The sequence below is a fragment of the Vulpes vulpes genome, chromosome 13 (assembly GCF_048418805.1).
Source record: "Vulpes vulpes isolate BD-2025 chromosome 13, VulVul3, whole genome shotgun sequence".
NCBI lineage: Eukaryota > Metazoa > Chordata > Mammalia > Carnivora > Canidae > Vulpes > Vulpes vulpes.
This window is the reverse complement of record NC_132792.1, coordinates 68122154-68137753: the sequence shown is the minus strand read 5'-3', so window position 1 is coordinate 68137753 and position 15600 is coordinate 68122154. Positions and strand designations below refer to the sequence as shown.

At 40.7% G+C, this 15600-nt stretch overlaps 1 protein-coding gene across 4 annotated transcripts in view; it reads left to right on the top strand.

Moving 5' to 3' along the window:
* The window catches only part of CHD7 (chromodomain helicase DNA binding protein 7), a 190834-nt gene that overhangs the window by 103559 nt on the left and 71675 nt on the right, over window positions 1-15600 (top strand). For all 4 annotated transcript variants that reach the window (XM_072734679.1, XM_072734676.1, XM_072734677.1 and 1 more), the window contains exon 3: window positions 1632-2062. In XM_072734679.1, coding sequence (XP_072590780.1) covers window positions 1632-2062 — 431 coding nt within the window. The remainder of the gene's footprint in view (window positions 1-1631; window positions 2063-15600) is intronic.

The following is a 15600-nucleotide window of genomic DNA, read 5'->3' as shown; positions in this document are numbered from 1 at the left end:
TTTAACTGACTGAGCCACCCAGGCATCTATGTTGGTTTCTTTAGTGACCCTGGTAAGCTTTTTCAGGAAGTGATGTCTTAAAGTTTGGGGGTCTGTCACTGAATACTTTGGAAATCAAATGAAACCCATGGAGCCTTTCCCAGAAGGATGCCCATATGTAAGATTTCAGGAGAAGCAGAGAGTCCAAAGAACACTGGTTCTTAGAAAACCTAAATTCAAATCACAGCTCTGTCTCCTGTTGTGTGACCTTGAGTGATCACATTGCCTCCTCAAACTTTACTTCCTTTCTGTAAGATGGGGGCAGATTGCCACATTTTTGTTGTGAGAGTCAGGTGAACTGACTCCTGAAAGCCCTCAGCTCAGTACATGGCATGAAATAGATGCTCAGTACTACACTGGAATCTAATTTAAAGTACCGTGTTTATGGTAAGCTGTAGCTTCTGGGTTACTCTCGAGTCTTCTGCAGACCTGGACCTGGGCTCTCTTGCCTCCTCCTTTTTGGAGGTGATGTGGTCAGAAGGGTGGGCCTGTAACTTCTTGGGCTCAGCACTAGAGCATCAGCGTCCATACTCAGTTCCTAATTGGGGCTGGTGTCAGGAGTGTAAAGTGCTTAGCACATGCCTGGCACATAGTGAGATTGTTCAGCAAACACTAGCTGCCATTATTGTTGTTGTTTCTGTTATACTTACTCTTAAGTATCTGGAGAAACAGATGAAAAAGGAAAAAAAAAACCTGAGTAACATTTGCAGATACAACATTTTAAAGTATTTTGTTGAAATACAAAGGTTCATTAGATATCCGAATTTACAGCAGAGATGATACTGTACCCCTGTGCTGGTTTGAGCTGTCTCTGATCTCAGCTGACCATTCAGCACCCCATCCTGATTGTTGGTATTCTCTACTGTATTTAAGCCCGTCACTGGATACATTCCTTGTGAATATCAAAAATATCCTGCAAGGCTTACCAGCTCAACTACTTGGATTTTCTGTTCCTCAGTGAAATGTGAAAATGTAAAGCTTTAGTAACTTAAGAAAAACACCCTCTGCATTTCATATTAGTACAAGAAATTTAATGAATCTGAAGTCGCTAAATTTGGATATGTATTTTTAATTTGGCATTTTCATGTCATTTAAATCAGAAATGGCCTGTACCATGGAAGATTTGTGTGTGATACTTGGATTTCAAACTTTCACAGTACCTGAATCGTACAGTGCTCTGTATACCTGTTCTTGTTTAAAAGCGGCTTAATTATATATCTTTAATAAAAGAATTCCATTTAAATTCGTTCTTTGGGTTAAGCTTCTTCCACTGTTTGTCATTCACCAAGACCCACACACGGAGGAGGCTGCTAAGAAATGGAGAGCTAAATGAGAATTATTTTTCTTCCTGAACTAAAATTTTTACTGTATTGCTAAGTTACCCTCCTTTTTTGTTGTTGTTGTTTAACTATTTATGTAAAAGCTTTCTTGTTTTTTAGATGAGAGAAAAAGGTAGATTTTAAAGTATATAGTTGGTAAAATATTTGCTACTTTGAGTATAAAGTTTCAGAAGCATCAACTACTAACTTTCAGTTCCTTTCATCGATCTGAAGAATGATAAACTAATTTCAATTCCTATTTGTGTCTCTTAGCATTCTCCATCGGAGCCCTTTCTGGAGAAACCAGTGCCGGATATGACTCAGGTTAGTGGACCGAACGCTCAGCTAGTGAAGAGTGATGATTACCTGCCGTCCGTAGAACAGCAGCCACAGCAGAAGAAGAAGAAAAAGAAAAACAACCACATTGTTGCAGAGGATCCCAGTAAAAGTTTTGGTAAAGATGACTTCCCTGGTGGGGTTGATAACCAAGAACTAAATAGGAACTCACTAGATGGGTCCCAAGAAGAGAAAAAGAAAAAGAAAAGGCCGAAGGTAAAAAAAGATCCGAAGGAACCGAAAGAACCCAAGGAGAAAAAAGAGCCCAAGGAACCCAAGACCCCGAAAGCCCCTAAGATTCCCAAAGAGCCAAAGGAAAAGAAAGCAAAAACTGCCACGCCAAAACCCAAATCCAGCAAAAAGTCAAGGTAGGCTGTGGGCAGAAATCACCCCCCTCCAAACAGTCTAGAAATGCCCTTGAAAGGGGGTGGGGGTGGGGCAGAGGGGCTGCACTTTGATTTTTGCCATCGGATTCCTTTCTCTGATACCCAAACTAAAAAGTTACGAGTTTTGTTTGTACATTCTGAAGTTTAGGAATCAATTACTATAAACTGTTTGTTTGGATGGTACATTTTAGACTTCATTGGGTAAAAAGTCTTTGTTTAAAATCATTTGCGTGTATTTTTGTGAAAATTTGTCACTGAGCAAACAGAACCAAATTACCAGCTTAATTATTTGTAAGCCTAGACCAGCAACCTCATTTTCAAGGACAATGCAAAACAGGGAAAGAAGGATTACAGAAGCAAGATAGGTCACTATATTTCACTAAGCGTTTCAGCCCTGTTTCCCAGAAGTTGAAAGAGGAGAATTAATTCTCTCCACTTGGCGGAGTAAGCCTTCCAGGGGCAGGGTTGAAATGCTAGTGGGCAACGTGGGAGAAATCAAATAGCAGTTATCCATTAGATATGCATGCAAGAATAGCATGCGCTTTAGCTTCTAGGAAATACCCTCCTCCACTCCATACTTCCCTCTGTACTTCCCCCACCAACTCTGACCCCCCAGAAGGCATATTTACTCAGTAAGAAAAGCTGAAAGGAGAAGACATTGAAGACTAATTTTTTTCATTTGTACTGAACATTTCTTACAACTGTTCTGAACCAATTCCAAACATCTGAATCTATTTTTCAGAATATGGCTCATGTTAGAAAATATAGTTTCCAGATGGAAGTATGGTCAGACTTGGTTAATCTGAACCTGTTTGCCAACTTCATTAGAAAACACACTCCACCTCCTACCCCCATGTGCATACATATACACACACACACGTGTGTGTACACATGCATCCTCAGTTCTGTGACAGACATGCTTGACCTGAACTTTTTGAGCTCGCTGGCCTGTAAACCTTTGCCTTGTAGTCTTTCCTGTGTGTGTATGTGCAGATACAGAGAAGAGATGATTTCTGTGAATACAGAGATGTCCCTGCAAAGGAAGAGTGAAGTCAGATTTTCAACTTCTGCTAAAAATATCTATATAACCCCAAATAGGCTATTTTATAGAGTTTTGAAAGTTTATATGATAGTCATTTAAAAATTTTTGTCATCGGTACTTTTTATGGTGCCGAAATAACTGAATTCTATTCAATGACTCAATCTTATAGATAACTTAATACTTGCATTTACTTAGGAACATTCTTTGATGCCTCAGTATGTGGTTTCTTAATTGAAAACCTTTATTTTTTCCCCTATGAACACCCTTCTAAACCCACAACCCATTATGAATTTTGTTTTCATTTACTTAAATATTTCATTAAGGACTTATTGTTTGTAGGTACAGCGTTAAGTGTTAGGTTGTGAGCAAGAAAGATGTGGTTAGAATTTCAGTCTGACTTATCAAGGGTTTTTTAGAACTATAATTCCCTAAAAGCTAAGTATTGTGGTTTTGATTAGGTAGAAATGTGCTTATTTTTTTCAAGGAGAAATTGCAGCAAAATTGTAAAAGAATGTTTTTATTATTATTATTATTATTATTATTATTTTAAAACTTGAAATGTAAGAGTCTGTGTGGGTTTTTTTTTTTTTTAAGATTTTATTTATTTATTAATGGGAGAAGCAAAGACATAGGCAGAGAGTGAAGTAAAGCAGGCTGCACACAGGGAGCCTGATGTGGGACTCAGTCCCGGGACTCCAGGATCACGCCTTGTGCCGAAGGCTGGCACTCAACTGCGGAGCCACCCAGGCATCCCTAAGAGTCTGTGTTGTAAAGAACCTTCCTAGAACTCAGAAAATATATCACCAAGACTAGCTTTAGCCTCAAAGTCTATCTGCCTTTAGGTTTGTTATCTTTAATTTTTTTAATCTGGCACCTAATGATAAACGTTGATTAAAAAAAAAAAAGAAAAAACCTGCACTGTGTCTTGGGTCTTGTCATAAATTTCCAAGTATATTATGTTCAAGTCCTGAGTCTACATTGACCTAGTCTTGTCTTTAAAAAACATACTTTAGCCTATCCTTGTCTCTTGTGGGATATGTTAGGGCAGATATTTAAAATGAATGCTGTATTTAACAGTGAAACTTGTTAAAATTTTCCCAACAACTGTAAGCAAGTGTTAGGAACTTGTTCTGGGCACCTGTGCTGCCTTGGTACAGAGAGAGGCCCTATCTTTACCCACCAGAGAAAGCTCCAGTGTAGGTCTCATCTGCATGCTCCCAGCTGCTCATCCTGAGGTTTGAATTGTCTCTGCAGAGTAAATTTTTGGCATTGCTGAATCTGAGTAATGGCTCTGCATTAGTCACATGTTTTTGGTAGGAGAAAGGGCATGTGATTATTTTCTCCCAAGAAGAGTGTTTGGTACATCTCTCCCCCTCTGTGTTGCTTTAGACGAACAGTCTCAGTGAATGCCTCCTATAAGTGATAGCTGTTTTTCCCCAAGTGGTATAAAAATAATTGAGTAGAACATTTCTGTTGAGTGTGGAGATGTGCATGCAGAATGGGGGCTGGTATAACATGGCCAAAACTCAGGCCATGCCTGGAGGGGGCCTGGGGATATTTGGCCCTGGTGCCTTGACCACTCGTCAGGCCATTGCTGGTTTATAACAGAGTGTGTGAGAACATTCCTGGGTGGCTTTCCTGTCATCGATGGTCAGATGGGGCCGGCTGTCCAAGAATATGGTAATTGAACAGAGATTTTCAGTAGATTAACAAACCAACCAACCCACTGTTTTGTTGAGCCAGTTTCTATTGGCCAGATGAATGGAGTACGTCAAGTTGTGGTCTTGTGTTCTGCTAAGTCTAGGAAGGAAATAGCATCCCTGAAGCACAGATAAGTGGAATGCATACAACTACATGTAAATTCTGAATAGCATAGCAGAATAATTATGTAAATTGAATATGCAGTGATGAAGGTAATAGGGGGTTTGGGTTATGTTAGCACTGGGGTTGAATTGCCATAGCAGTTTGCTTTTAAGCACTGGAATACAGCAGTGGCAATTTTGTTTTGCAAAATGTTATGTGATACCAGTTATTTCCATCCTTGAATAAGTTAACTTGATGAATTTGTTTATACAGAAAATAATTTTCCTACAGAGGGTTGAAATAGAAGGGAATAAACAGAAGTAAAATGAAAAATTTAGTGTAGAACTACTCACACATCTTTCCTGTTCAGCCCTGTATGCTGTATCATTAATTGGTGACGTTCTGCAAAGAAATGTGCTGCCCTCTGTGCCAGTGGTGATGGAAGTGACCCACTGGTGGTCTGGCTTGCTCTACATTATATCTGTGGCAGGGAGAGAGCTTGTTTTGCATCATTCACACACTCTTGGTAATAAAGGACATTTAGAAAGGGTGGCTGTTATCAGTGGGCTGATTTTGTGTGCCTTTAGGATGTCCTTCTCACTACCTGCCATTCTGCTTCATTCTGTAAAGTGGATTGAATTTGTGGCCATGCCCAGCAAACTGACCCTTTTGGCAACCAAAATATGATTATATTTGTCTTGTCTATCCAGGATCACTAAAAGAATCCATCCACAAGCTGTTACATAGAATGGTAGGGAAACAGAAAAAAAATTAGCATTTCAGGAAAAGACATTTAAAATCTTAAAAATGAGAAAAATGGGCCTCATTCCGCTTTTCTATTAGAGATGTATCTTTCTTTCCTCTTTACCTTGTATGTTAAATATATATTTTTCTACCCATTTTTTTTCCTAGTGCTCTCCCCAGGTGTCCTTATAGCTTTCAAATATTGGCAGTAAATATTGAAAATAAAAGCTAAGACATTTGTGGGCTGGAGGGGATGCCATTTTGCATATGGAAGGATTCAAGTAGCTGAAATAGGAGGATTTGCATTCTTCTCTTCAATGTGTTTTCTGTTGTGTATGCACGGGCCTTGTGAAATGAGAGAGAATTTGGAGGAAGCGCTTCCTTTGAATGACTCTTGAAGGATTTAGTGGTCCATTTAGCTATATAAAGATTCTTTGAATGGACATAAAGAAGGGAACTTGGCCAAAGATTGTGACTTGACTAGTGAAGCGCCAGTTAAATGAAGCCGTGGAGATTTGCTTCTGGTGCAGCTTCCTTGCTATTTTCCACCCCCCCAACATTTAAAGTTAGCAGGAAACTAAAATGCACCTTCTAAATTAAGAGTGATGAATTACTTTATTTTAAAATGGACAGTCAACATACTGCTCTTTTTTTTCAAAAACACGATGTACCAAAACCATGTAAAGTGGGTTTTTTTGTTTGTTTTTTTGTTTGTTTGTTTTGCAAACCACAGTATCATTATCATTAATATTTATGTGGTAACTTTATTCTGAGGAATTTTGCTTTTCAGATGTTGTTTTCTCAATTCTGATCTAAGAAAGTAGCATTTTAACCCAAAGAATATTTTTATTCTGCCAACAAGCCCAACAGTGGTGTAGTTTGGTAACCTAATATATATTTTACAGTGTGCTCTTCTACATGTAAAATTTCTCTGTAGAGATTAGACACAAAAGCAAACCATTAAACTAGTTTTATTTAATAAGTACACAAAACCTGGAGAGTCAGATACCTCTCTCTCAGGTATTTGGTAATAAAATAAATTAAACCCACAGCTTTCCTTCTGTTTTTCTTTTTTTTTTCTTTTATGATCCATGATTCAATTTTGACCCACAGCATTGGATAATTGGAAATACTGAATTAAGTATTTTGGACACTCTGCCTGCAGAAGAGGGTACAGATTTTTTTAATGTATGACCACAAAGTGGAGTGTTGAGCCCTTTCAGTATTGGAGAGGAGCAAGGGAGAGAAGGTACCTGTGGGCATTGTGCATCTCTGCTCTCTGGCCTGGCCTGCCAGGTCTGTGGTTCATTAAATCCAAGCTGCAGGTCAGGGATGGGACCAGGTAGGTGCCCTCTTCTCTGCTGGTCTCAAAGGTTATCTTCTCTTTGAAAGAGGCCCATTGGACTTTTTTTTTTTTTTAAGATTCATTTATTTGAGAGAGCAAGAAAGCATGTGAGCAGAGGGAGGGGCAGGGGCCAGAGAATCTGAAGCAGACTCCTGTTGACCATGGAGCTGGTCTCGGGGCTCAGTCCCACAACTCATGAGATCATGACCTGAGCCGAAGTCAAGAGTCGGATGCCTTAACCGACTGAGTGACTCAGGCACCTCGCCATTGGGTCTTTTTAATTAGAAATCCTTTTTTCCTTTAGGATGACCGTCTCAGTCTTTCTCTTGCCAGTGATAGACCACATTATCATCCTTCCTCTATCTGATTTGTTTTAAATCAGCTGAATGAGCAGGGAGGGAGTAGTTGTCAGCCACTCTTTAGCACAGACCGTACTACCATTAGCCACGTGTGGTTTGGTTCATAGTCCTTGGGGGAAGAGAATGCCCAACAACATGGACCCTTAAAAAGCAGGTCTTGCTAACTCCTGCCCTGTGCTAGATGCAGGACTGGACCACACTGGTCTGCAAAAGTTTGTTTCTGCCTGTCCAGGGAGCTGGAGTGGACTTGAAAGTGGTGGCTGGCTGCCACTGTGGTTGGATGTGGGAAAGGGTGGCATAGACTCCACCTCCAACTCTCATTGCACCCATCAGATGAAAGTTGAGAGGCAAGGAGCTCAGGGTGGTAGTGGAATGTTAAAGGGGGATTTTTCTGGAGATACATTCCCTTGAAGACTTTCTTTTTTTAAAAAAATTATTATTATTTAATGATTTTATTTATTTATTCATGAGACACACAGAGAGAGGCAGAGATACAGGCAGAGAGAGAAGCAGGCTCCGTGCAGAGAGCCCGACGTGGGACTCGATCCTGCGACTCCAGGATCACGCCCTGGGCCGAAGACAGGCGCTTAACTGCTGAGCCACCCAGGGATCCCCCTTGAAGACTTTCTTAAGTGGAATTTTAGGGTGGAACATATGTTGTCATTGAACATGTGGTTGTGATGTTAGAATTAGAAGATAAAGAGCAGAAGAAATCATGGGCTTAATTTTTAAATAATTATTAAAAACTATATACGAAAATGCTTTTGAAAAGTATGAAGACCTATACAAAGGCAAAATTTGTCATTTGATATACAAAGATCTTTCTGCTAGGTGTCTTCTGCCCAGGTAAGGGCCCCTTTGAGTCTGGGTGCTGTGTAAAGCCACCCTGAGAGCATCATTAGCCATCTAAAACACCAGCCTTCCCTTTAGCTTCTCAGAGAAGTCTGCGTGGCCTAGCTTTAAAACATTATCTAGGAGAGGGGAACTCTGGGTGGGTTCCCACTCTGTCTGGGTGTCTCAATGCCTGGGTGGCTCAGTCGGTTAAGCATCTGCCTTTGGCTCAGGTCACAATCTCGGTCCTGGGATTTAGTCCTGAGTTGGGCTTCCTGCTCAGTGGGGAGCATGCTTCTCCCTTTCCCTCTGCCCCCCACCCCGTGCTTTCTCTGTCTCACATTTTAAAAACATTTAAAAAAATAAAAATGTTAACTAAGGAAAGTTATATGTAGTACCTGATTGAAATGTGGATGAGCAGCATGTCTCATTTGTTGTATTGGCCATGCTGGCAGATCAGAGAAGCTCATTATGAATCTAGGGAATGGGGTTCTAACTGCCAGACTTAGACCAGTATCCCCTTTCCAGGATCATGGGAACGCTGTGGCTAAATAAGAGTGGCATTTTTAGTACATGCACAAGGAACCACATCTGTGCCCTACTGTTTGGCACTTGGAAGAATATGCTATAGTAAAAGAGTGCTTTTTGCATCAGTTTTGTAATATCTGATTTATTCAGTTCTTATGTTGCAGAACAGTGCCAGGCAGTGTCACATAGCCACAGTGGCTAATGTTTATGTTGAGCTTCTGTGATGAGATAATGTATTAACTAACTAGTGTTCTTTTCCGTGCTACTGGAAGATCTTAATTCAATCCATAATTCAGCAACTTTTAGTTTTTCAATGAAAATTCGTGACTGCATGATGAGTCTTTTTTCCCCCCATCTAGAGCATATTCATTGTATTAAAAATGGATTTGGCTCCTTCAGGAGGCTTTCTATCACTCTTTTCTTTTCTTTTCTTTCTTTTTTTCTTTTCTCTTTTCTTCTTTTCTTTTCTTTTCTTTCTTTCCTCTCCTTCCCTTCCTTCCTTCATTCCTTCCTCTTTCTTTTCTTTTCTTTTCTTTTTTTTCTTTTCTTTCTTTTTTCTTTTCTCCTTCCTTCCTTCCTTCCTTCCTTCCTTCCTTCCTTCCTTCCTTCCTTCCCATTCATTTTTAAATAAGGGGCAACTCTGTAGCTATCATCAGGATAGGGTTCTGGTGGTACTGGAAGGCTACCCAGAGATGGTCCCAAGTAACAGAAGACATTCACCAGCAAAGGTTCCAAAGGCCTGAGGGATACCCTAAAAGGCCAGGCACACACTGGACTCTATGGAGATCTCTATGAGGAGGTTAGATGCCTTCAGACCAGTTCCAGGACTCCGACGTGGGCCCTGAAACCAGACAGGTTTAGCTCTAGTCCTAGCAATGCCACTTCTTGGGCTGAGCATGTAGCCTGTCTGACCATCAGTTTCTTCATCCTTGGAAAGTTCGATTGTAAAATGTAAAGGTAAGGCATGTTGAGTTGAAATATACTTTCATTTTAAATGAAGGCAAGTTAGGTTTCTGTATCTTTTCTAAAAATTTAGCATAGTGAATGTTCTTAAGGAGTACTTGGTGCTCGAAGAGCTATTTTAAGGTAACAATTTAGATTACATTAAATGTCTTAGAGGTGTTCCAGCCAGTGACATTCAGAGAACTTAAAAAAAAAAAAAAGCCTATTAATTTGTCAGTGAAATCTTATGTTTGTTGTTCAGAAATAAAATAGAATTCCCTCCCCTTCTCTCTCTTTTTCTCTTCTCTGCTCTTCCTCTTTCTCTTTCTCAACCGTCTTCAGAAGTGGGGTGAGGAATTTATGGGTAGAGTTTAGGAGCTGAGGGGGCAAGGTACTCACTTGGAGGGAACCATGTGGCACCAGGCTGGCTGAGTTGCTGGGGGCCAGAGGGCATAAGTGTGCAGGTCAAGGGTCTTGGTCACACCCCACCATTCCCACCCGGCCGCTATCTGCCCTGTGGAGCATCCCAGGGGGTGGGCAGTCTCCCGAGCACGCCCAGGCCTTCACCTGGCGCGCTCTGATTGCCTTCGTGGGAAGGAGTTGGCCTTTATTGTGTGTTGCGCAGTTTGTCTATTTCATCATTAGTTTATTCTGTCACCTGCATTTTATTATATTCGAATTCAGCCATTAAATAAATTTTAGTCTAAGGACTTTCTTTAAACAATTTATTTTTTTTTTTTGGGTTAAGTTTACATGATGATTTCATATTTTATTTTTAGTTTGACACTTTTAAGCTTTTAGTACTTTGACTCTTTTTTCCTTTGCGTTTCTTTTTTGAGGTTTAAAAACTTAGAGGAAAATCCTCTACTCATGGCGCAGCCTGGGTGGCTCAGCGGTTTAGCGCCGCCTTCAGCCCAGGACGTGATCCTGGAGACCCAGGATCGAGTCCCGCGTCGAGCTCCCTGCATGGAGCCTGCTTCTCCCTGTCTGTGTCTCTGCCTCTCTCTTTCTTTGTCTCTCATGAATAAATAAATAAAATCTGTAAAAAAAAAAAAATTCTCTACTCAAGTTGAAAGACTTGATGCATTTCTTTCTACCACCATTGGGCCCTTGACTCTAACAGCTTATTACAGTTTTTATTCTGGCAGCCTGGATTTTTTAGAATTACAGCGCAGCACAAACATTCCATGCCAGAAACATCTCTCTCACTTCCCATCCATTAGTTTTGATTCTTCATTAAAAAACCTTTTGAGCATATAAAATATAAGGATATCTTTCAATACCTTTTACTCTTCTTCTAAAAGATTATAGTATGACATTTTGGCTTGAGTCCCTGAAGGCAAATCTGATTAATCTTCATGACCCACACCTCAAGGTTGATTTTTTCCCAGTGTGATGAGAATCTTCACTAACTTACCCCATCTGAAGTGTCTGTCCGAGAACTCCCTCCCAGTGTCCAGACCTTTACTAACCATTTTCTCATCACATGCGGTTTCTTTTTAAACTGCGTTTCTTTTGAGGACTTAGATCCGTAGGCTGATGCTGATCAATGTTTAACTGCATTCTGTTTTGCAATAAATCAGGGCAGCTAGCTAGATATCTAGTAAGTTCTGGCCCTTGGCCTGTTTAAAAGCTTGTACTCATTCTCACAAAAAAAAAAAAATTTTGTTATCTCTGTGCCATGTCTTCAGTGGAATGAGTTCATGCCACCCCATTTTAGGTACTTCCACTTAGGCCTTCATTGCAGACTCTTACGGTCAGAAGCTGAATATGAACCCTTCAGGGTACGGAATGTCCTTAGCACTTTCCTCCATATAACATGTATTCTCCAAATACAGAGTTTGTGTTCCTGGGTTCTCATGAAGATGGCCTGTGTTTTGATCACACAGGGGACAATTAAAGCACATTAGAGCCTGGTCTAGCAGTGGTGACTTAAATGTCACTAAGCTATGGACACTGAGCTCATCCAGCTGTCCACCAGTGTGACCATGCTCTCATGATAAAATGTGAAATGAAAATAGAGCTGGTGGAGGGACAGTGCCCTTCAAACTGCTAGCACCCTCCCCAGAATAATGTGCTGCTTCCAGGGTTGGAAGGGCTTCAGGAGTGGGTGGCTCTGTATCTCGGTCTTACCAGCAGTGATGGGAGATAAGTCTGAGGAAATGAAAGAACTTGGTGAAGAGGGAGGGGAAGTATATAGATGTACTGGTTTTGAAAACTTGTGAAGTCTCACTCTATTTTGGTAGCATGTTAGTCCCATTTTACTGAGCTTCATAGCTCTTTCATCATAAAGATAGAATCTCTGTGGGGTTTTCTGAAATGAGTTAATGAGAAAAGCACTTTAGAATAGCGCCTAGCATATCATAAGGGCTGTGTGTGTGTGTGTGTGTTGTTGTTGTTGTTGCTACTTGCGCTCTTTAGTTAAATCGATCTGCTAAAGTTGATAAGGAACATACCTGACCAGGCACTAGGAAAGCAAAGATAAATAGGACACACTCTTCCTCTTTCTGAGCGTAAGGGAGATTTGGAGAAAGACAGTCACACATGCACTCATGTGTACACACACACACGGCTTTGGTCTTGGTTCATTGCAGTGAACCACCATTACTACCACCATATTCTGTGTATTTTAAATATCCCTTGTATGGGGTACACCTTATGACATGTAGGTGGAGTCATCTAGTCTGTTTTGGCCAGAAAAGGCTTCCCTGAATGAGTGATGGCCTGGTCGAGTCTTTCACAGCAGTAAATGGAGTTGGGAGGGGAGTGGACGTGGAAGAGATAGGTGTACCCCTTAGGGAGTAGTTCTGTGTGTCTGCAGCATAAAGGGTGGGTGGGGGGTTTGGGGTGTGAGGTAAATAGGAAAATAATATGGTTGCCAGTTGCAAAAATCGCAGAAAGCCTTATATTGCCAATGCAGACTCCGATGTTATTATATATGGAATTGGACTTGAAGCAGAATGATGCAATAAGGTTTACATTTTTGCTGGTCACTGTGGTGATGTGCAGAGGGTGGGTTTGGTTTTGTTTTTGTTTTGGTGGCAGTGCCATGTCCCTGAACTAAGAAGTGTGGGAGGCAGAGCAGGTTTGGGAGAAGAGTGGGAGCAGATATGATTTCTCCAGGATGGAGACCATTTAGGGCCAGAAGGTGAAAGCATTCCCTGCCCACCCCTGGTCTTTCTTGTGATCCCCACTGGTAGGCCAGTGTCGGCTACACCCGTGAGTGGCTGTCCTGTTAGCTGTTTGAGGGTCTGTCTCTCTGCTAAGCCACTCAGTGGCCTCATTCTCAACATTGTAGTGTCAGCTTAAGGGACGTTTCTTATTCGTAATGTTTTCTTACCCCCAATGGGAGGAGCTGCACTGTTTGTGCCTTCCAGCTTTCCAAATTACAGTTTGGGAGAGGAATGTATGGCTGTGTTTTGGCTCTGACATTATAAAAGGTGAGCTTTGGACCTTAGAGGTTTCAATCATAACTGTGGAGGTAGACTGTGTGCCTTTTCCCCGCAGTCTGGTGGTAGGTCCCCCTACCCGTGGGTCCTGCGGGTGACGAGGCGGTGGGGAGGCAGTTGTGACAGGCAAGGTGTTAGATGATACCTGCCTGAACTAGAACACTGGTCATGGGCATGGAGAGGAGCGGCATTGGAGACCGTCTGCTGCTTTGTTCTTCCAACTTGTGTTGAGGACTGTGGATAAAGGGCTTTCCTTCTCCTTGTGTTGCTTGGGGATTCTGTCTCCGAGTCTGCAGTTGATTTGGCCTGAGTGGGTCTGAACAAAGCCAGAGGTTTGGTTCCCAGACGTTCCAGAATGCCTTCTAGATGTGTGTGCATCCTGGCCATTTGTGTCCGACGTTGCCAAAGTCTTCATCCACTATCTAATTTAAACCTCCTAATGAATCTTGGAGGAAGATAGAATTACCTCATTTTACAGATGAGGAGTGGAGGCTCAGGGAAATGGTGTGGCTTGTCCAGGGTCCCACATAGATAAGGTTCTGAGTGACAGCGTCAGAACTTGAACTAAGGTGCGTCTGACCCATATCAGTGCTCTAACCCACCATCCTATATTATACCTCATTTGTTAAAAGAAAAATCCTGACTTTGGCTTTTTTGGGACTGAGTGGTTTTAATATAACACATAGTTGAAAATCCAAATGAGATTATTGCAAAACAGTAATGAAGGCAATTTAGTGATTAAAGTAACTTTATCTTGTCCTTGATTGTTATGTCTTTGGGTGGACGCTGAGGATTTTGTAGCTTTTCTGACTTCTTGGCATGTTTTTGATTTGTATATTGATGTCCTGAGAAGATGTCAGCATGGAAATGCTTAGCTGTCTCTGAGCAACGTTAATAGTGCAAGGTCTAATGAGTTTAGAAATCTTTCAGTAATCAGATCTGGGATGAGTGCTTCCCTTGGCTACAGGCTTTTTTTCCCCCCTCCCTAAGCATTTGGAGAGGTCTTGTCTGACTTTTAGCAGCCTTGGAGGTTCCACATAGTTCATTCATGGGAAGGGCAGATGGAAAATCATTAGCACTTCTCTCCTTCAGCAAATTGATATTTCATCAAACCTGGGCTCTGGTGGCTTTAAGACAGTAAGCCTTTTTACTCCTATAGGATAGTTCACACAGGGTGCAGTAACCCCACTAAATTAAATTGTGTACTTCGCTCTGGTGCAGAGAGGTCACCGTGAAAAGCAGTGGCTGCCGACTTACTTTACCTGGCAGTGGTTCAACTCTGTGACAGGCCTACCTCTGATTTAAACAAATTTGAGAAATATGTAAAGTTTTGGAAGCAGTTTTGCACTGATTTGATAAAAGAAACCACAAAACACTGCAGCGCAGGTGTTGAGAATGTTTGAAAGCTGATTGAGGGAAGCAGATGGCTTTAGTCAGTGGCATCCAGCCAAAAGAGCAGGTGCTGGTCATGTGACCGCTGGTTACCAGGGTAATCTGATTGCTCTTGGCGTGCAGATGAAAGGAAAGGGGCCCAGCGTTCAGCTGTAGTATTGTATAATTTGTGGCAGTTAGAGCGGAAATAAATGCTGGAAATGGAGCCTCATAGTAGGGGAGACTTCTGTCCATGTGTAGCGTAAACACTAGGACAGTTGGATGAGGAACTGTTGTATGGATTTTTTTTTTTAATTTAAAAAATATTATTCTTTCTGTGGATCTTTTGGGGACTTAAAGTTTTTAGGACAGCACCTTTTTAAAAAAATTTTAAATAAAAAGAACTCTTTAAACCTAACTGCCGTTGACTATAATCTTGAATTCTTTGTAAGTTACTTCCTTATGTGGCTATTTACTATGCTAAAGTGTTCACAAAATAAAAACAGGCTCTGAGTATTTAGAAATAACTAGTTTAGGATTACCGAATATTTTATTTACTCATGACAAAAATACATTTTAGGCGTGTGTGGATACTTTATTATACTAACATAATTTTGAGATGTCTTACATGATGTGCTTTATTTAAATAAAAGCATAGAGATGTCTTGGCGTCTTTTGTAGTAGCTGAGGCTGAAGAAAATGCTGTTTTCTGTCAGCATACTTTTCTGGAATTTATAAACTTCAATAAATAAACTTTTTAAAGGTTTTTGAAATACATCTTGTTTTCAAGTATATTGGAATTTTAGGCTTTCTAGAAATAGTAAATGTAAATCGTTAACGAGGTTAGATTAGTTGTTGGATAACATGATAATATTAGGAAATGTTGGGGCTGGTTTGGAAATTGGAATGGAAGTTAGCACTAAATGTACATTTTAAAAGAATATCAAATAAATGTCCTAAAGGTGATGGTAAACTTAAATTAAAAAATTTTTTTCATAGAGTTCATTCATGTCTTTTGACTTATGTAGCATTCAAATCCTATTAACGTTTGACAGAAACATTCTATGGAACATGCACTTTAATTATTGGGGTTGCTTTGCTATATT